Source organism: Numenius arquata, chromosome Z (genome assembly GCF_964106895.1).
Source record: "Numenius arquata chromosome Z, bNumArq3.hap1.1, whole genome shotgun sequence".
NCBI lineage: Eukaryota > Metazoa > Chordata > Aves > Charadriiformes > Scolopacidae > Numenius > Numenius arquata.
This window is the reverse complement of record NC_133616.1, coordinates 11037237-11057121: the sequence shown is the minus strand read 5'-3', so window position 1 is coordinate 11057121 and position 19885 is coordinate 11037237. Positions and strand designations below refer to the sequence as shown.

The 19885-nt window shown below is 56.2% G+C and overlaps 2 protein-coding genes across 3 annotated transcripts; both read left to right on the top strand.

The window, feature by feature from the left end:
* Nucleotides 1-242: 242 nt before the first annotated feature.
* STOML2 (stomatin like 2) lies at nucleotides 243-4805 on the top strand. Of its 2 annotated transcripts, none has more exons than XM_074166115.1 (10): nucleotides 243-316; nucleotides 1235-1475; nucleotides 1696-1795; nucleotides 2476-2534; nucleotides 2642-2743; nucleotides 2971-3105; nucleotides 3598-3742; nucleotides 3999-4078; nucleotides 4292-4420; nucleotides 4531-4805. In XM_074166115.1, exons 2-10 carry the CDS (start codon nucleotides 1473-1475, stop codon nucleotides 4660-4662), a joined length of 885 nt encoding a protein of 294 aa, XP_074022216.1. In that variant the 5' UTR covers nucleotides 243-316; nucleotides 1235-1472; the 3' UTR covers nucleotides 4663-4805. The 2 variants fall into 2 exon arrangements, with proteins under 2 accessions (XP_074022216.1, XP_074022214.1); XM_074166113.1 differs by having other exon boundaries at nucleotides 246-316; nucleotides 1235-1387.
* An 826-nt stretch (nucleotides 4806-5631) lies between these two features.
* Nucleotides 5632-17925, top strand: PIGO (phosphatidylinositol glycan anchor biosynthesis class O). The gene is made up of 10 exons (XM_074166211.1): nucleotides 5632-6124; nucleotides 7492-7635; nucleotides 8766-8889; nucleotides 10616-10775; nucleotides 11233-11406; nucleotides 13284-14856; nucleotides 15375-15578; nucleotides 15888-16090; nucleotides 17141-17211; nucleotides 17805-17925. The coding sequence occupies exons 1-10, from the start codon at nucleotides 5632-5634 to the stop codon at nucleotides 17923-17925; spliced, it is 3267 nt and encodes a 1088-aa protein (XP_074022312.1).
* The last annotated feature ends 1960 nt before the right edge of the window (nucleotides 17926-19885 follow it).

Genomic DNA, 19885 nt, shown 5'->3' with positions numbered 1-19885 from the left:
TCTAATTTAAATAAACGCCTGTTTGGAAACCGCACCCGCTCTCCACGGCTGCTGGGTTGGCGGGGGGGGGGGGGAGGTGGGGGAGGAATGGGGAGGGGGGGGGACGACACAAGGGTGGAACCGAGGGGCGGCGGAACCAAGAAGCTGCGCCCCCCGCGGCGGGAGGGGCCGTGAGGCGCGCGGGGCGGGGTACACGGAAGGGGCGGGACCCACCGAGGGAGTAGTTCTTCCGGGTCGGCGGGAGAGCCGGGCGGGCGGCGGAGCGATGCTGGCGCGGGCGGGGAGCCGGGCCCTGCCCGGCCTGGGCCTGCTGCAGGTAGGGTGAGGGGAGGCCTCGGGGACCGGGCGGGGAATGAGGAGGACCGGGCTGGGGGGGACACCGGGGTTGAGGGTGCTGAGGAGGCCGGGGGGATCCGGGCTGGGGGAGCGGGGCTGGGGTCGTGGGGGGTCGGGTTTGGGGGACCTGGGCAAGGACAGAGACAGGGGGGTGCGGAGGGTGTGCAGAAGAGGTTTGAGGGGTGTTGGGGTACCGGGAGAAACGGAAAGTGGGAAGCGGTGAAGTGAACGGGGGGGAAATGGGTCGGGGAGATGGGGGTTGGGGGGGAAGGGGTTGCAGGAGGAATGGACGTGGGGGATGTGGAGGCCTGAGCGGTGGGTTGCGGTGTGGGGAGGGTTAGTGAGGAAGGTCGGGGGAGCCAGGTGCGGAAGGGAGTGAGGGGGAGCTGTGGGAGTTGAGGGGCTGAGGAGAAACAGATCCTTGGTGGGGAGAGGGGGTAGAGTGCAGCCGTAGATGGGGAGGGACAGGCTGTCGATGGTGGGGTGGCCTGGGATGGAGGTGAGGGAGAGGGGTGGGAGGAAGGGGTCTGACCAGGTTACAGGGGGCTGAGTGGGGCAGAAGAAACCCCCGACACACACCCCTTCTTTTGCCTTACGGTGTCAGGGAGGCTTTATTCCTCTTCTACACTGGGGATGTGAGGGAAGGGGAGACAAAGAGAAAGCTCCAGCACGGGGGTGGCCCCCTCCTACACTTGAGGGGAAAGCCCTGACACTCGCGCTGGCCCTTGGGGCACAGCCCGTGTCCCTCATGGCATGGGCTTCTCCAGGGTTCCAGTGCTGTTTCCTGCCCTGGTGTATCAGGGCTATGAGGAGTGATCCCAGATGGGAGAGCAGGGATGGTGCTGGGCTCTGAGGTGGCATCAGCCAGTTTCCATTCTCTTCCTTTTCCTTTCTCCAGCGCTCCCAGCAGCTGAAGCGTTCAGCGTGGCTGGCCCCGGCACCGTGCCGCTTGAGCTCTGGCCTGCCCGTGAATATTGGGGTGCTCTTTGTGCCGCAGCAGGAGGCTTGGGTGGTGGAGAGGATGGGCAAGTTCCACCGAATCCTCGAGCCTGTAAGGAGCTGCTTTTCTCCCCTTCTGGATTCAGCAGGTTCCTAAAGCTGTAGCAAGGCGCGTCCTTTCCGCGAGGATTTGGCGGATGGTGTGCTTATTCTTCCAGATTTTTGACTGCCTGTAGACTTAATTTTGTTTGGTCGAGTGTTAAAAGAACTGAAAAATTTAAATTTCTCCCCATGTGTAAAGCATGTTTCCTCTGCCTGCGCATCTGTATGCACAGCCCTCTCTAGTCTGGCTGAGCTCTCTGGGGGAGAAAACCCAGAGAGCTCTGAGGGCTCGGCCACCTAATCCTGCTGTTTTCCCAGGGTTTGAACTTCCTCATCCCTCTCCTGGATCGGATTCGTTATGTGCAGAGTCTCAAAGAAATCGTTATTAACGTCCCGGAGCAGTCAGCTGTCACCCTAGGTAAGGAACAGCTTCTGCGTCCTGCCCCCTTTCCTTCTGTTGTAGCCGAGGTGAGGAAGGGACAGAGTGAGAGGAGTGGAGATGTCCCCATCTCCTGCACTCAGCCGTGTCCCTGGGAACCCGGGCTTGGCCATGCTCCTGGCTCTGTGAGGGGGAGAACCCCAGGAGGTCCCGTCTGCCCTCTTGGAGCTGCGGCTGCCCCTTCTTGCTGCATTGCACCTAGGCAGGAATCCATTTTTCAGATGTTTTCCTATGTTGAACCACAAAAAAATCTCTGTGTTGCTCTAAAAAACATTTCGAATAAGGTTAACAGATGACTCTTTTAAAATTCTAGTATTAAGCTTTTTTGGTTTTGGGTTTTTTTCATGTTTGGGGTTTTTTTTCCCCTTCATAAATAAAGATTTAAAGATAACTACAGTATGAAATGTTTTGATCTGGAGAGCTGAGGCTTGCATATTAAGACGTCAAAATATAGTGTTTTCTAGGGAACGCCAAGGTCTTGTTTACAAAGCCTTTTAGATAAGGGGATCCATTTCAGCCAATCCCTCTTCTGTGCCACGCTGTGGGCACCAGGAGGGGAAGGGGTGACCCTGCCCAGCTCGGCCAGTTCTGTCGGGGGGGAGAGGGAGTCACCATGTTTTGTCTTTGCTGCTTCAGGACGTCTTGTTCTCTCCTGGCAGATAACGTCACCCTGCAGATTGATGGTGTGCTCTACCTGCGGGTGATGGACCCCTACAAGGTACCGTCCCCACTGTGCCGACACTCGCCCCGGGTCAAACCCTGCCTTCTCCTGCCTTTCCTCTTGGCACTGCCGTTGACATTCTGTTTTTTGCTTCTGCTCTCCAGGCCAGCTATGGGGTGGAAGATCCTGAGTATGCGGTGACCCAGCTGGCCCAGACCACCATGAGATCTGAACTTGGCAAGCTCTCCCTCGACAGAGTGTTCCGGGTGAGCTGGGGAGGTGGAGCAGCAAAACATCCTCTGCTTAGAGGGCTTCTGGCATCAGCTTCAGTTGACCTTTAAGTGAATCCTTGGAGATGGGTCTTGTTTTGGTTATTTTATTTTGTTTTGGCTGACCTTGGCCCATGAGGGGGTGTGTCTGTCTCCCTCATGACCCCTGTCTCCTGCTAAAGCCCCTCTTCTTGGCTGTTTGCCATTTCTTTTGTGCCTCCCAGGAGCGGGAGTCCCTCAATGCCAACATTGTGGATGCCATCAACCAGGCCTCCGACTACTGGGGCATCCGCTGCCTGCGCTACGAGATCAAGGACATCCACGTGCCCCCGCGCGTGAAGGAGTCCATGCAGATGCAGGTGCGGTTCCTTGGCAGGGCCGTCTGGAGCAAGAGGGAAGTCTCCCCTTCCACACAGAACGGTTGTTCTCTGTCCAGAGCTGGCAGCGCTGGTCCCTCTTGTGGCGAGGGAAACCTGTTGGCACTTTGGCTGCCAGCGTACAGCTCTTGAATCAATAATTCCCATCCTTATTTCGGCAGTGGTGGCCCCTACCTGATACACGCAAGCCCTGACAGCTCTCTTTAAGGCTCTGTAGGGAGCAAATCCCAGAGCTGAGGGTCTTCCCTTGAGAAGACTCGGGCTCCAGATCTCCAGGATGGAAGGAGAGGAGGGGGGAAGCGGCTGTCCGGTTTGGTGTGGACCGGGCTGCAGAGGGCTGAGCAGCGTGAGGAGCAGAACCAGCCCTCACCAGGGCCCAAGACACACAGGAGCGTGTCCTCGCTGCGCCTGCCCTGTGGCTTGGGAGTTCCCCAGCGTGGCGGTGGCTGGCTGGAACCTGACCTGTGTCTGCAGGTGGAGGCAGAGCGACGGAAGCGGGCGATGGTGCTGGAGTCGGAGGGGACGCGGGAGTCGGCTATCAACGTGGCTGAGGGGCAGAAGCAGGCCCAGATCCTGGCGTCGGAAGCTGAGAAAGCTGAACAAATCAACAAAGCTGCTGGTAGTGCCTTGGGCTAGAACATCTGGGGGCCTGGGGGATCGGTAGCCCTCTGCCACCACCCAGGGTGGTGGTCCTGGGGAGGGACCACATCCCTGTCTGTGGGCCAGGCTTCCTCAGCCACGCTGGTCCTTCCCTGCTGGGTCCCTCAGGCTGAGCTCCAGCTCGTCTTGCTGCTCCGCAGCCCGGGGAGTCCGATAGGCTCCTTGCAAGCTCTTCATGGTGGTTCTGATGTGTCTCCTGCTGTGGTTGGTTGCAGGAGAAGCCAACGCCGTGCTGGTGAAGGCCAGGGCCAAGGCGGAGGCGATTCAGCTCCTGGCAGCCGCTCTGGCACAGCAGGTGAGCCGTGGGGCAGCCACCGCTTTGGCGCTGGCGCTGGGAGAGGTGACACCACAGCCTAGATGTCACCTGGCTCTCTCTTGGACACTCCCCTGGTGTCTTCTGCAGCAGCGAGCAAGGAATTTGGCTGTCTTGGGGGCTGGGGAAGGGGGGCAGGGAGGGGGTCTCGGTGGTACCTGTCTGGCTGCTGAGCCTCCTCCCTCTCCCCCTCAGCACGGCAGCGCCGCCGCCTCACTCTCTGTGGCAGAGCAGTATGTGAGCGCCTTCTCCAAGCTTGCCAAAGATTCCAACACCCTCCTCCTGCCCGCCAACGCCGGCGATGTCACCAGCATGGTGGCACAGGTCAGTGTGGCCAGAGAGACCCCCTCTCTTGCCCGCAGGAGGTGACAGGGGCCACCTGGAGGGGCCCGACCTTCTCTTCTCCTCCCCCATGGCTCTCTCCTTCCCTCCAGGCCCTGGGGATCTACTCCACGCTGACCAAGCCCCAAGCTGTGAAGACCCAGGAGGAGGTGCCCCCAGCCCGTGAGGACCCCCAGCCGCCCCCCGTGGAGATGCTGAAGGCAGAAGAGACCAGCTCCAGCTAGCGGGGCTGGGGGTGGGTTCCTGCACCCCGGCAGTCCTGTCCTGCTGCTCTCCTCGGTCAGATGCTCTTCCCTTCGTCCTTATTTTGTATTTGAATTTAAATCATGTAATAAATGGTAGCGGTGCTGCTGCGGCCTGTCCCCTCGCCCTCGAGAGCCCGACCTCTGCCCCCTGCCGCTGAAGGAGGGGGGGGCATCCTTCCCAAGAGGGCTGCTGCTGGGAGCTCCCACAGACGTGCAGTGATCCGCAAGAGAAGCTGGGGAACCCCTGTCCCGGGGAGATAATAATTTTCCCGAGGGGGATCTCCCTGGGGATCCTCAGGATCCCTCTCCCCAGAGGAGATCCCTCACCGGGGACCTGAACTCTCCGTCGTTGTCCCCTTGCTCTCCCGGTAGCCGCCGCAGGGGTGCACAACGGAGGGTTCTCTGTTATGAGAAGGGGGTGCGTGTGTATGTGTGTCCCTCTGGCGATTAATGAATTAGTTAAAGCAACGTCCCCGCCGATGTGCGTGGGGGGGGGGAGGGGGGGGAATTGGTGGTGTGTGTGATGTGTGTGCGCGCTGGGGGTGTTTCGCCCCTCCCGGCCGCCAGGGGGCGCTGTCGCCCGCCCCCGACGCCGCTCTTGCTCGGCCGGCGCCAGGCGGGGCGCTTCCGGCGGGGCCGCGGTGGCCGCAGGTGGGGACGGGGGTGTCCGAGAGGGACCGGGGGGAAGGGGGCGGGCGGGTCCGAGAGGGGCCTGGGGGGGGGGGGTCAGGACGGGGTGACGGGAAGGGGGTGCTGAGGGGGCAGAAGGGTCGGGTTGGGGGGCGGGGGGCTGGAGGTGTGAGGGGAGCCGAGGGGGCCGGGCGGGTGTGAGGGGAGTCGGGGCGCAGGTCATCGGGCAGGGCTGGGTGCTGGCTGAGGCGGGGGTGGACACCTGGCCCGGGGGGGGAGGTCTCCGGGGGTCTCAGCCTGCCTGTGCTTCCCCCTAGGATGCAGCGGTGGCCGGTGCTGCTCTTCCTGGCCTGGGTCTGCTTCCTCTTTTTCGCTGGAATCGGGCTCTTCATGAGCGGTTTCCTGCTCACCCGGATTGAGCTCCCCAGCAGCAGTTCCTGCTCAGACCCCCTCCTGCCCCCGCCCTGGCAGAGGCAGAGCCTCCCACCGGGCTCCTGTTGGGCACCCCAGCGCTTTTCCAAGGCTGTGCTGGTCATCATCGATGCCCTCCGGTTTGAGTTTGCCCACTTCAACCCAGCCAAGGCCAGCCCGCTGCCCTACGAGAACAAACTGGGCTTCCTGCACCACCTTGCAACCTCCCAGCCCCGCCATGCCCGCCTCTACCGCTTCCGTGCTGATCCCCCCACCGCCACCATGCAGCGCATCAAGGGCCTCACCACCGGCTCGCTGCCCACTTTCATCGACGTGGGCAGCAACTTTGCCACTTACGCGATCCAGGAGGACAACCTGCTGGCCCAGCTGGTGGAGAACGGTAGGTGGGCGAGGGCAGTGTGCATGTGGAGCAGGGCGTGTGGAAACCACTGGTGAGCACGCACACAGGACCTTTATTCTCTTCCTGGGAAGGGAGCTGCTTACCAAACCTCTACCCTGTCAGCTAATTCTTTTGCCATACTCAGATGATAGTTGTCCCAGGCAGAGCTATTGTGTAGGGTTTCTTTATCTTGTACTGGGAATAAGAAGTAGCTGGGACCATGGTTCATCTTCATCACCTTCAAAGATGACGAGAAAGCAGGTGAAGGTGGCTGTGATGGTGACTGTCCCAAGGTCACTACCAGGAATGGCCACACGAAGCCAAGGGCAGTCGGTTGTGTCATGTTTGCATTCAGGTGAGACCCATGACGAGGGAGGAGCTGGTGCCAGGTGTGCTGTGGAGTTGCCACTCAGGCAGCAGCTGCCTGTGGCAGTTAGGCAGCAACCTCATCACATTTTCTGTGTAGCTGGGTGCTGCTCGGGTGTGTTTAGTGCAGCTGGAAAGGGTTTGTTAGGGTGGGATGATGGAGTAGAGAGAAGGGGACAAGATGCACTCTTGTGTTAACCAGAGAGATTTCCTTCCTGGGCTCAGCGTGGCACAAATATCGGTGTGTGGGATGAGGCAACGTGGCAGGGTTGTCCGCTCCCCTCTATGCGGGAGCAAGGTGGTCAAAAGCAGTAAATTATCTGAGGCAAAAAAACTCTGGTAGATCCTGTTCCAGGGCAGCAGCTTTGGGGGAAATAGTTCCTACTCCCAGGCTGGAGAGGCTCTGTGGAAACACAAAGAGGACTGACCGGTGGCAGGCAAGGCAGGCAGAGCAAGGGCAGTGGGAAGCCTCAGTGCTTTTGCTTTCTCTTTTGTGCATATGAAACCCCACCACTGTTATGTTTAAAGCCGAAGCCCAGGACGCACGGCTTCTACTCAGCCCCTGTCAGTAGCCGTCTTCCTCCTCGTGTTTTACAGTGGGGTTGTGGTCCTTGGGCGAAGGTTTGTCACCTTCATGCTGCGCCTTGCTAAATGCTGCAGTAGTGTGGGAGGGTACCTGCTTGCTTCCTGGCCGGCTCAGCCCATGGGTCCTTCTGCTGGGGTGACGTGTCAGAGATCAGCAATAAGTTGTGAGGTTGTCCAGGTAGATGTGGTGTGGAGGGCACGTGTAGGCTTAGAAACAGGGCCGGTCACTCCCTGTATTCCAACTCATTTGCAGCCACGTGGTCATTTTAATTTTAGGTTGCTTTTGAGTGTGGGTTGGAGATGAGCTGGTGCTCCAGACCCTGATCTGGATCTGCCCAGGCTCTTTGCACTAATGTGGGTAACAGCACGACTGGGTGGGCTCCCTGCTCTCACTAATTCCCTTCTTGCTGACTCAGGAAGGAGAGTGGTCTTCATGGGTGATGACACTTGGGAAGGACTCTTCCCAAAGAAGTTTTTCCGCTCGTATTTCTTCCCTTCTTTTAACGTGAAGGATCTTCACACTGTGGATGATGGGATTCTGCAGCATCTCTATCCAACAGGTAAGCAGCTCTTTCCCCAGGGCCTGGATAACCCTTTACATTTTATGGGGATGCTTATGCAAGCTTGGGGTAGGACTGAAGATTTTTTTCCTGTTACGGAGTGGCGCTGGGCAGTCACACACTGCTGCCGGAGGATGACAGTGCTATAGTTGGATTTCCACAGATAAGCCAACTTTTGGGGCCCGTACACTGTTTCTGTAAATACCTTCCCTCTCTTTGGGAGAGAGTGTGGCTTGATGGAACGAGGTTAGACTTCTATATCTGTCCTAGAAATACACTGCCAGGGCGGAGCAGGAGGAGCAGCTTAACTGTTGGTACGTGGCTGCCTGGGCAGGCACACAGTGCTGTCGGAAATACACAAGAGTGCAGGAACCCGCGGGGAGGCTAGGGCACAGCACTGCTACTGGTCTTGGGAAGAAGGTGAAGTGTGAGGTTGGTTTGTGAATTTTAGATGATTTCAAACTCCTCCCTGAGGTCCTGGGGCCGAGGGGAATGCTCTTTGCTTTATCTGATACGAATCTAAGGGTGCAGTGGCTTTTCATGACGAAGTCCTTGTGCCTTGTGGGAGAGCTGCAGTTCATCATTTAACTCAAGTATGTTGGTATTCCTGTGTCGAGGCCCTGAAGCAGAGGGCAGAGGCCGGGGTAACTTTCTAGCTAGGGACAGCGTTGGTGTGCCAGGCGCATGTCCTGGGTGGGATGCAGAGGGGCACATTGATGAGTCTGACCTGAAACGTTTCCACGGAAGGATTGGAGTTCTGGGTTCTTATTTTCCTGAGCATTCTCCTTTCGTTAGCTCAGTTTGTGGCAGTTTGAGTTAAAGGTATTTCAAGGTGACTTGGGTGACATTGGGCTGTTTCCCTCCTGAGGGGTGGTGAACAAAAAACATGGATGGTGGGCACTTTCCGGGTGTTGAGCTCCCCGAGACATTGCACCCAGGCACCCACAGACCAAGAGTTGTCTCCGTTCAAACCTGCATTGATCTGCCGGAGAGCTGGAGGTGACGGTGGCAGGAGGGGAAGAAACAGCAGTTTCCAGAGGCGACCAGAAGGCTGTAGCAGGAGGATCCAGGTGCAGAGCCTGTGCCTGGATCCCAGGCTAGTGTGTGATAAGACTGCTCTTGTTCTGCAGTGGACAGTGGTGAATGGGACATGTTGATTGCTCACTTCCTTGGCGTGGACCACTGTGGGCACAAGCACGGACCTGACCATCCCGAAATGGCTAAGAAGCTCACCCAGATGAACGAGATGCTCAGGTGATTAGTGCAGCGATGTGGGGCTGCCAGCTCACTACTACTTTTAGCCAGACTGGTGGGGTCTTCCTAGGGAATTTATAGATGCAGAGGGCAAGAGGGAATGCTTACTGTGGCTGCTAACATGGACAACTGCTTTGGCCAGCAGCAGCTGAAACCCCCAGCTATGGGGCAGTCTTGGTTGCATAGACACATGTTCACAAGAGGTTTGGTTTCGTAGAATCATATAGAATCATAGAATGGTTTGGGTTGGAAACGACCTTAAAGATCATCGAGTTCCAACCCCCCTGCCATGGACAGGGACACCTCCACTAGAGCAGGTTGCTCAAAGCCCCATCCAGCCTGGTCTTGAACACTTCCAGGGATGGGGCATCCACAGCTTCTCTGGGCAACCTGTTCCAGTGCCTCACCACCCTCACAGTAAAGAACTTCTTCCTAAGATGTAATCTAAATTTGCCCTCTTTCAGTTTAAAACTGCTCCACCTTGTCCTATCACTGAGCTCCCTGATAAAGAGTCCTTCCCCATCTTTCCTGTAGGCCCCCTTTAGGTACTAGAAGGCTGCTATAAGGTCTTCCTGGAGCCTTCTCTTCTTGTGGCTGAACAGCCCCACCTTTCTCAGTTTGTCTTCATAGGAGAGATGCTCCAGCCCTCTGGTCATCTCTGGACTCACTCTAACACGTCCATGTCCTTGTTGGGAGCCCCAGAGCTGGACACACCATTGCAGGGGGATCTCCCCAGAGCGGAGCAGAGGGGCAGAATCACCTCCCTCAATCTACTGGCCACATTTCTTTTGCTGCAGCCCAGGATGCAGTTGGCTTTCTGGGCTACCAGTGCATGTTGCTGGCTCATTTTGAGCTTCTTATCCACCAACACCCCCAAGTCCTTTTCCTCAGCGATCCATTGTCTGCCCAGCCTGTGTTTGTGCTTGGGGTTGCCCCGAGGTAAGGTTGTCTTCAAGTCTTGGAGATGTGCTTCTGAAATGAACCATAAGGTGGTGATGCAGCTGGATTACAGCTGAGGCTCACTTGTTCCATCTTTAAAATTGAGATTGTCACACTGAGGTTCAGCTGATGTTTGAGAAGCACTTGGAGAACCCTGGCTAGGGAATGCTGCATTTACTGCTCAGGCCTGTCAGTTGCATCTTTGTGTCAGAGGGCAGAACAGGATCCAGAAATCCTGATCACACAGCCGTGCCTGAGACCAGAATGCTGCGGCTTTTGACTCTTAGGACTGCTTTAATTTTTGCTGCTAGAAGGAGTAACTTGCCCTACTAGATCTGAGAGTGCAGTATATTTACTGTATCATTTAGGGACCAGTCCCCTCTTTTTTCCTTAAAAGTAGGAGACTGCTCTCACAACATGATGCAATAGACAAGTCCCAACTAGGAGCAGCCTGAAATGTGTTCCTTTTGGGAACCTTCCTTCTGAATTGCGTTTTGTCAAGATCCCTGAAGGCACTGAGGAATCAGCCACCATTGACTGGGGACCTAAGCAAGATCAGTACACTCTGTCTCGGGGCTCTGAATTTTCAGTTTGATTTTAAAGCATGCATTTCCCTCATCCATGGATCAGTTGTTACAGCTCTGCATCAGCACTTAGTTTTGCTCAAATATTTCTGTGGCTTTCATCTCGGTGGTGCAGACAGGCTTGGTGGGGACATGTCCTCTCCCACCTGGGCTGTTTGGGCCCCTGCCCAGGTGGGGGTTGACCTTCCTCATCCTGGTGACAGGTCCTTGGTGGATCACCTGGGGAATGACACCCTTCTTCTGGTGGCTGGGGACCATGGCATGACAGAGACCGGGGACCATGGTGGCGACAGCGAGAAGGAAGTGAATGCAGCGCTGTTTGTGTACAGCAAAACACCCCTCTTTGGCACAGGCCCTCCAGAGGTGAGAAGAAGCTGATCCTTAGGTGTCACTGCCTTAGGGAGGCATCAGGGGTGAAAACTGCAACCGAGTGGGACTGTTTAGATTGAGAGGGGTGGGGAGTCTGTCACCTTTCTCAAGAGAAGAGTGGGAAGGCTGGCACAGGGTGCAGGTGACTGAAATGTGTGGGACGCGCGTTGAGGCCCCTCCAGCTGTGAGGGGTGTTTAAGTAAGGCCAGGTGAGCTATTAGACAGCCAGGGCCAGACCCAAGGACCTGCAGCTCGTGACAGGGATTCTCCCCTCCACAGGGTGCTCAGGGGGAGCTGAGGTGTGCCTCTGCCTTCCCTTGTGTTTTCCCACTCCCGGCTTCCCCACATTCCTCTCTGAGCAGGGATGACCTCCCCACTATCCTCTAGCCCGACTGAAAATCTGTGTTGCTCTGTTCTTTCTGAATTTCTGATTCCTCCCCTGTCTCTCCAGGAGCCTGAGGCCGTTCCCCAGGTGAACCTGGTGCCCACGGTGGCCCTGCTGCTGGGTGTGCCCATCCCCTACAGTAACATCGGGGAGGTGATGGCTGAGCTGTTCTCCGGGGACGGCGACGCTGTGTCTGCAGCCTTGCAGCAGCTCTCGGTCTATCACATCAACGCCAAGCAGGTACGGCCTATGGTAGGCCTCCCCGTTGAGCCAGAGAGGAGAAGAAATGGTGTTTTAAGCACAAACCTCTTCTGCTTGGTGAAGATGGGGCAGTGACATGGTGTTGTTTTCTATTTTGAAGAGTTACCTCCTTGCAGCATTTGCTCCAGTAAAAGGCAGCACCGTTTTCTCAAAAGAGAAGTGGGAGATACCTGTTTAGTGCTTGGTGGCGAGTGCTGTGGTGAAGATATTACTGGCTGAAAAGGTGGCATTTGCTTCAGGATGAGGGTTTGTCCCAGGCGGTCAGAGGTGGATTTGGTAACTGGGGAGGCTGTTTGGTTCCTCGAGGCTGAAGATGACTAGGAGCAAGTCTCCTTGATGGAGATTCAGGAGTACAAATGGATGTTTCAATGCTGCTTCAGTTTTGGAGGAGAAACGATGTTAGCTGAAAAGCTATTCTAGATTAATGGCAGAAGGAAAACTGTGGCAAAGAGCTAAATAAAAGAATCACCGTGTAACAGGTGACAGTAGAGTGGGATAGAGAAGGAACAGTTTACACCAAGCACAACCAAATACAGGTCCCCAAGAGCTGAATGACAAAATTTGAATGAGAGTGATCATACCAGATATAAAAGAAGCCCAGGCAATGGAGCAGCCCATGCACCAGGGTAAGCCAGAGCCTCTATGGAGGGTGTGAAGGCCATCTATTGCGGCTCTGGGCATGGTACAGAACCAGATTTGCTGGATGCGTTGCAAGGCATGTGTCTCAGCTAAATGCCACCCAGGCTTTGAGGGTCCCCTGGATTGCCAGGAGCACACAAATAACTCCTCCAGCCCCCATCTGGCTCCTTGGTGTGCCAGCTGCACAGCACTGGTGCAAGTCAGTGAGGAGCTGGAGAGGACACAGTTGCTGATGGGAAGACAGAAATGTTCAGCCTCTCTGCTCTGTATTCACAGAGCACCAGAGTGCTTTGTCATTTAAAGATGATAGTGTACAGTACTGTCCATTAGTCACTGAGGATATCGATGATTATCTGTTAGGAATTAGCGTTATTCAGTCCTGCCTGTTTAAATATTTCCACCCATTTGTCTGAGGAGGTTTCTGGCTCAGATCACGTTGGTTTTGAAGAAGCTTTTGCATACCAGGGAGGTCGTGCAGGCCTGCGAGAGAGCTGGTGCCTGTGTTTGCCATTCATGGGCAGGGACAGGCTGATTCTGCCTGTGCTCTGAGGCGACTGGAAAGCGTGTTGTAAAGTATTGGTGTGTTTCAGGGCTTGAGCAGATCTACGCTGCTGAGCAGCTGGATGTTTGTACAGTTGTTCTGCCCTGGGTAATGCCCTGGTAAGACTCTTTTTTATGACTTTGACGTCATAGCTGCCTCTGTTCCTGTCCTCCTACGCTCTCCTTAGCCTATGGTACAGTGGGTTAATGTGCCTGTATCGAAGAAGAAGGAGCAGTTTGATGTGATCCGCTATAAGCTCTTTAATTTGACGGCTGTCCTCAGACAAACGCTGTCGCTTTGACATCAGGTGCGGATTAATAACTGCTAGTGACTCAAAGTTGTGGGGGAAGTTCGCCTTATTGTTACCAAAGTTTCTGCATAAAAGCCCTCGGTGATGCACAGCGTTACCAGAGGTGCACCTGCAGGTGAAGAGCTGAGAGTAGGCAGTGTAGCTGTTGGGATGGATATATCACTTGAGAGGGATGTCGCTTTGGCAGAGAAATTGTGTTTCCTAGTCATCATATCCTGGATGGTGATGTGGCTGGGGATAACCCTGTCCCGGACGGGGCTGGCAGAATTGGGGCTGTTTCCATTCTGAAGGGGCTGTGTGAGGCAGTGAATCCCGTTCCCGGTGGTCCCAGTGCCACTGTCTGACCCTGTATCCCCTCTCCCGTAGGTGGACCGCTTCCTGCACTCATACTCGCAGGTGGCTCAGGACCTGCCAGCAGAGCAGCTCCAGCGCCTGCAGGAGCTCTTCTCCAGCGCCGTGGAGGAGCACACTCAGCTCTTGGCCCAGGTGCAGGGAGCGACACTGGTGCCTCCAGAGCTGGAGTCCAGACTGGGAAGCCTCATCGGTCGCTTCCGGCTCTACCTGCGGGAGGCACGGGCTGTGTGCACCCAGTCCTGGGCCCGCTTCCATCCCCTGCGAATGGTGGGGGGCTGCACCCTCATTGCTGCTTCCTGCTTGCTCTGCTACGTGGCCTCAGAGCTGGCTGCAGCATCGGACTCTTTCTATCGCAGCTGCCTCCTGTACCCACTGCTTTGGGGCCTCGCGGTGGCTGTTCTGCTCGGGCTGGCCCGTGCGTTCACCCAGGAGGGGCTGGATCTCCTCCTGGTGTCGTCATGGGCAGCTGCAGCTTCTCAGCTGGGTTTTTTCTGGCACTGGTGGGGCCGGCATCCCAAGCAAACCCGTTTGGTGGGCAGTCAGCCACCTTTGGCCAGTGTTGGCCTGAGGCAGAGGTTGCAAGCGTGGCTGGGGCTGGCCTTCCCCATGAGCATTCTGCTCTTCCGCTGCGGAGCTATGTTCTCCGATAGCTTTGTCGTGGCCGAGGCCCGGGTGGCCCCGTTCCTGCTGGCCTCTCTGGTGATGTTGCTGGTAGGGAAGCTCCACTGGGACGGTCGCCTGACTGTGCCAGAAGGCCCCAAGCAGCAGCTCCTTGGCTTTTCTTCTTACAGAAGAGAGATCTGGTACCTTCTGTGCCTTGTGGCCGTGCTCCTGGTCTGCGTGCGCCTCTCCGGTTTCTTCCACCAGTGCCGTGAAGAAATCCCTCAGTGCCGGCCCTCTCTTTTCCTCTCCCCCCTTGCCAGCCTGAGAAACACGCGGGCCAAGAACCTCTTCTACCTCCTGTGCGTGGCCTTGCTGGCTGGGCTGGTCTACGCAGTGCGGAGCTGGCTGCGACACTATGGCAACCTGAACAGCTCGGACCCCCTCGTGCTCTTCGTGCGCTGGGGTTTCCCACTGGTGGTCCTCTGCATCGCCTGCTACTGGGCTGTTGCCTCCAGCGCTGACGACTCTCTCGGCAAGCTGCAGGAGCTGGTGCAGGTGGCAGTGGTTGCCTTTCCGTGGGCTGTCTACGGACTAGCATCCGTCGGGCTGCTGCTTCTGCTGTGCAACCCCATGACGGTGTTCGCAAAGGACACGCGGGAGCCGGCAGGATCCATTGTCACTCCCTACCTGGGGGTTCCCAGCTCTGAAGTCGACTTCCTCCAGGTCATCCCTCAGATCTACAAGAGGATGCAGGAGTCTCAGAAGAGCCGCCTGGAGCGGGGCAGCTGCAAGGCCACCGTTGCAGCATATGGGCTGGGCAGTGTGTACTCGGCAGCCCTGGTCATAGCACTCACCCTGCTGGGCTTCCTCTTGATGCTCCTGCACAGCGAGCGGCTGAGTCTCGCCTTCCTTCTCCTCTTCCTGGAGGCCTTCGTGCTGCTGCACATCCACACGCGTGCTAGAGGCCTTGCTGGAGACGCTGGTGAGTTAGGGCTCAGTAGAGCATCCTCTGGATGTGTAATCTGGGCCTTATCTGCAGTGACCTTGTCTTATTTCCAGTGGGAGAAGCAGAGCCCAGTCTCTGCTCTTGGGGAGTGGCAGTGCACTGATCCTCAAGGAATCCTTCGGGCTTTTTTAGAGCTGCTTACATCCCTTAGTAGAAGAGAGATGCATGCAGCAAGGATGTAACATTGAAGGAGGAGTCGTCCCTTGTGCTGGGGCAAGGGGTCTATACACTCATTCTTTCTCCCCAGGGTATGAGCAACCACCAAACCCCACTGCTGCTGAGAGAGTCCAGTAGCAGGATGGGCAGCAGAGGGAAAGCCTGGCCCCTCACTGTATCTGTGCTGGGACCCTGACTGGTTTCTGTCTCTCAAAAGAGAGAGTGTGGAAGGGGAACCTGGAAGAAAAGTCAATAGGCTTTTTTTGATCGTGTATCTGTCTTGTGCCTTGATGCTGATCCATCTCTCTCTCTTTTTCTTTAATTTTTTTGTCTCTCAGAGCCTTTTTCGGTGCCCTGGTATGCAGTCATCTCCTGGCTACTTGCTGCTTCCCAGTTCTTCTATTCCACAGGCCACCAGCCCATCTTCCCGGCGATCCACTGGAATGCAGCCTTTGTGGGCTTCCACTTTGACCACAGCACGAACCTCCTGCCTGCTGTCCTGGTGGGCGCCAACACCTTTGCCTCCCATATCCTCTTTGCAGGTAAATCAGTTTCTTCCTGGGCTGTTGAGCCTGAGCAGACATGGCTCACTGCTTTGCCTTGTCTGGAGGCCTGCAGGCTGAGCACGAGGCGATGAAGGCTCCAGCACCAGCTGAACAACAGCGTCATCGCTGTCCCCTTGTGGGGCCACAGAGCTGCCCGTGGCCTGCAGCCTCCATGCAGTTGTGCCTGACCAGCAAACTGGAGCTGGGGTATATGCTTCCTGCACGTCCAGGGCATGATGGCAGAGCCTAGACTGCTCCTCACCTCATGGGCTCCAGTAACTTCATGTGCCTTTGTCCTCGAGGTAGTTGGCTGCCCTCTGCTCCTGCTTTGGCCCTTTGTGTGTGAGATGCCCAGCTCGCAGAAGAGGAAGCCCAAGAAGGAGACCCGGGAGGAGCTGCAGGAGGTGGAGGAGCACATGATGGAGATGAGGCTGCGGGAGTCCCCGGAGAAGTTCTCCACTGCTCTGCTGCAGCTGGGGCTGAAGTACCTCTTTGTCCTTGGGACACAGGTACAGAGGGAGGTGGGATGGCTGTGGGGAAGGCTGTCTAAGAGGAAATCGGTGTGCTGCGAGAACCTTGGGGCGCTCTGATGAGAGAAAGGGGTCAGCCAGAGCACAGACAGGCCCAGGGGTGATATCTCTGGTTGCAGGTGGAAGAGCAGTTGCACAGGTCCTCTTCTCAGCCATGCCATTTACTCTGTGCTTTGGGAAGGGCTCCGGCATGGAAGGCGCAGTATGGGTTAGGGTGCTTTTCATACCCATCTGCCCAGAATGGGAGCGTCTGTTCAGAAACTGCGGGGCTGTAATCCTGCTCCCCCTCTTCCCAGCCATGCCTATCTATTTTGCACCAGCTCTAGTTTCTGTCTGATCCTGTGCTGTGCTGATGTAGAAACCTAATCCTGTGGAAGAAGCATACAGCTTTCTGGGGTTTAGCCCTTCAAATCATTCTCCTGTGTGGTCAGACCAGAGACAGTGCAAGGGAGAGGCAGGCCCTGCTGCAGGAGAGCAGGGGTGCCTCTCTCAGTGAGGTATAAGGTCAGGTTAGTCACAGTTTGAGCCCTCCCTTGTGCTGTTCCAGATTGGCCCCAGGAGGGCCCGTGTGTATCCCAGGCTGCTTGTGTTCCCCGACTGGAGGACACGATGGAAGGGGATCCTCTTTGGCATGCTTATTTCTGGTGAGCGCTGTACCAGCCTCTCAGGTGTGTGCAGTTCAGTAGAATCATAAAATGGTTTGGGCTGGAAGGGACCTTAGATCATCAAGTTCCAACCTCCCTGCTATGTGCAGGGACACCTCCCACTAGACCAGGTTGCTCAAAGCCCCATCCAGCCTGGCCTTGAACACCTCCAGGGATGGGGCATCCACAACTTCCCTGGGCAACCTGCTTCAGTGTCTCACCACCATCACAGTAAAGAACTTCTTCCTAATATCTAATCTAAATCTCCCCTCTTCCAGTTTGAAGCTATTACCCCTCCTCTAGTACCACCTTCAGATGTGAACCTCATGCCCAGGAGGTCTCTCCAGAGTCACTTGTAACTTGTTTTTCCTGATCTCCCCCACAGCTTCTGGCCTGTGTTTGTGCAGCTATGATCCTCAGGAGGCACCTCATGGTCTGGAAGGTCTTTGCCCCAAAGTAAGTCCCAGGAGTTGCTCTGATGCTGGGTTAGGGCTCATATCCCTGACACCTTGACTAGAGTTCATAGACAGTAATGTTGGAAGAGACTCTGTGATAAACTTTCTGACATCTTAACCTAGCAGAGGCTGTAGGACTGTCCTTAACTAATTTCTGCTTCAAGTTCAGAAGCTGGAGTTGAGCTAGAGCCTAGAAACTTCTCCTTACCTTGATTTCCAAGGACCTACAATGCCACCTGGAAGATAAGAATATTCAGGGCAGAGAGCCAAAGGTGAGGACACCAGAAATGGTATACCCAGAAATGCTCAACTAGCAAACCTTTGGGCTAGTAGGAGTGTGGGGTGGCCTCGGCCTCTGAGGGATTCAAAATCCCACCTGGGTGATGTCCTGAACGGCCTCTAAACCAGAGGCATGCTTGGCTTCCAGGTTGCAGGCAGCAACTGCTAGGGAGGGAATGTAATTCAGGTTTTAGGATCTGGGGTGCTACCAGCCTCTCGCTGTCAGGGAAGTCAGTCTGCTGGGAGTGAGGGCAGCAGTCTGTCTTTGTAGGCATGCTGGCTGTGGTATCCTCACTGCCTCTGTTGTGCCTGCAGGTTCCTCTTTGAGTCGCTGGGCTTCGTGGTGAGCAGCATCTGCCTCCTGCTGGGGATCTCCCTGGTGATGCGTGTGGACTGTGCTGTCAGCACCTGGTTCAGCCACCTTCAGCTCAGGTAGCATTGGAGATGTGGGGAACCTGACCCGCTCGTCAGTCAGGTGGTTGTCTCCTTGCCTCCCTGGGGCCGGGAGGGGTACACAAGCCACCAGCAACGAGTACCTGCTGACAGCAGTCAGGGATTGTCCCCAGCTCCCTGCCTCAGCACTGCACGGAAGGACTGGAGCCAACTGTTCCCCACTCACTGCGGTGGTGTTTCTCAGCAGCGGAGGTCAGAGCTCTCGCTGGGCGTCTGTAGGCAAGCAGGAGGACTCTTGCTACAGAAGCCCAAGAAGCAAGAGACCTGAAGTGCTCCTCTGGAGAAACACCAACGGGGTGGTCTTGCTGCTACTTTCCTGACAACTGTCCCCACTGTGCAACTGATCAGCTTCAGTGGCCAGCAGGGTGTCACCTTGCCTGTGCAGAGACAGTGGCTAATGGGAGGGGACCTGCTGAGGAGGGGAAGGAACGGAGGAGAGAGGAGAGGGAAGGTCCTGCAGCCACCGCTTCTCTTCATGCTCAATTGTCACGCTGGCATCAAAGTACACATGGTTACCCATGCAAGATGGTTCCCAGGGTCTCGGTGGCAGCTGCTCCTCTGTAAAGTCAGTTGGCTGCTCTGTAGGGGGGGCCCCTCTTGCCCACCTCTCCCATTTTCCTTGTCTTCCTCGCCGCTATAGGGCCCACCCTGCGAAGGGGATCAGGCTGGGCTGCCTTATCCAGCCTGAAGTAGGCTCAGCTTTTTTGGGGGATGGTAGCAGGGAGAACCATGTCCATGACCAAGAAAACTCTCCAGTCATGGTCTAGGCCTGTCATTGTCCCCTTGGGCTGGGCTGAAGCAGCTGAGGCTCCCAGTTTCTTCCTGAGCATGTGCTGCTGGATGCTGGCTGTTGGATTTGAACGGTTGAGGTTCATCAGGATGCAGTGACAGAGCATTGACACATCCCCCTACTGGATCTGGTCAGGAGGAATGGGGAGCCTGGAGTAGCTGTCCCAACTGCAGGAGAGGCCTTGGTGTGAGCTCCGGTGCCTGGGAACTGCTGCTTGAAAGCCCTGAGCGGGTGACAACTCTTCTAGGGGGTGGCTTAACCCACTGGTATCTGTGTAGGTGCCTGGTGGTTATGTCACTTTGAAGGGACCCCAGAAACGGCAGCTGATGGCATCTGTGATCCCACACGTGGTGCTTATCCCCCCTTGGCCTTGGTGTTCTGCGTGGGAGGTTGTGCTGCGAATGAGCTACCCCAAACCTGCCTTGGCTGCTCGCAGTCAGGAGACGTCATTTTTCTTTATGGGCAGAGGTAGAGAACAGCAACCGCGGTGCCTGGCCGCATCCCAGAGAAATTCCCCCTGCAGTTCCGATGGGAGCTGGCGCTTCCTTACTGCCCTGAACCACTGTGTGGCATTACTTGGTGCTATGAAACCTTTTGTCTCTTTCCCCTCCGGGAAGAGCTGAGGACTGCTTGCCTGGGATTTCCGCTTTGGTTTTTGTTCTGGTCCCAGTTGTTTGTTTAACTCGTGCACCGTGGCTGCCCCTGTTTGAGTTCCTCACTGCAGACTGCTAGCCTGTCTCCAGGCTCTTCCTCTCTCCTGTCCTGGGGCAAGCGTCTCGTCACCTCTCTCATCACTTCGCTTCTCGCCGTTACGCCCAAGCACCCTGTCGCTGTGGAAAATGGCTCCTGAGGGCAGGTTCGGTTTTCTATTTTACCCCTGCAAAATGCTCGCCCAGGTATGAGGGTGCAATTCCAGGGAGGCTTAAACTGCTCTGAATTTTGGGTTTCCATTGCCTGGCCTCCTCCTGACCTGCTGGCTGTGTTCTCACACCTCGCCCTCCCATCTCCCCTGTCCGGGGGGCCTGTCCTGCTTGATTTCACGCCAGCGCTAGTGCAAGGGGAAGCTGGAGGTGGCAGGAACACATCAGCCCACGATTAGATGGGCTTAAGCAATCCCACCCTTAAAAACAGGTTATTTGCTGTATACTGTGAT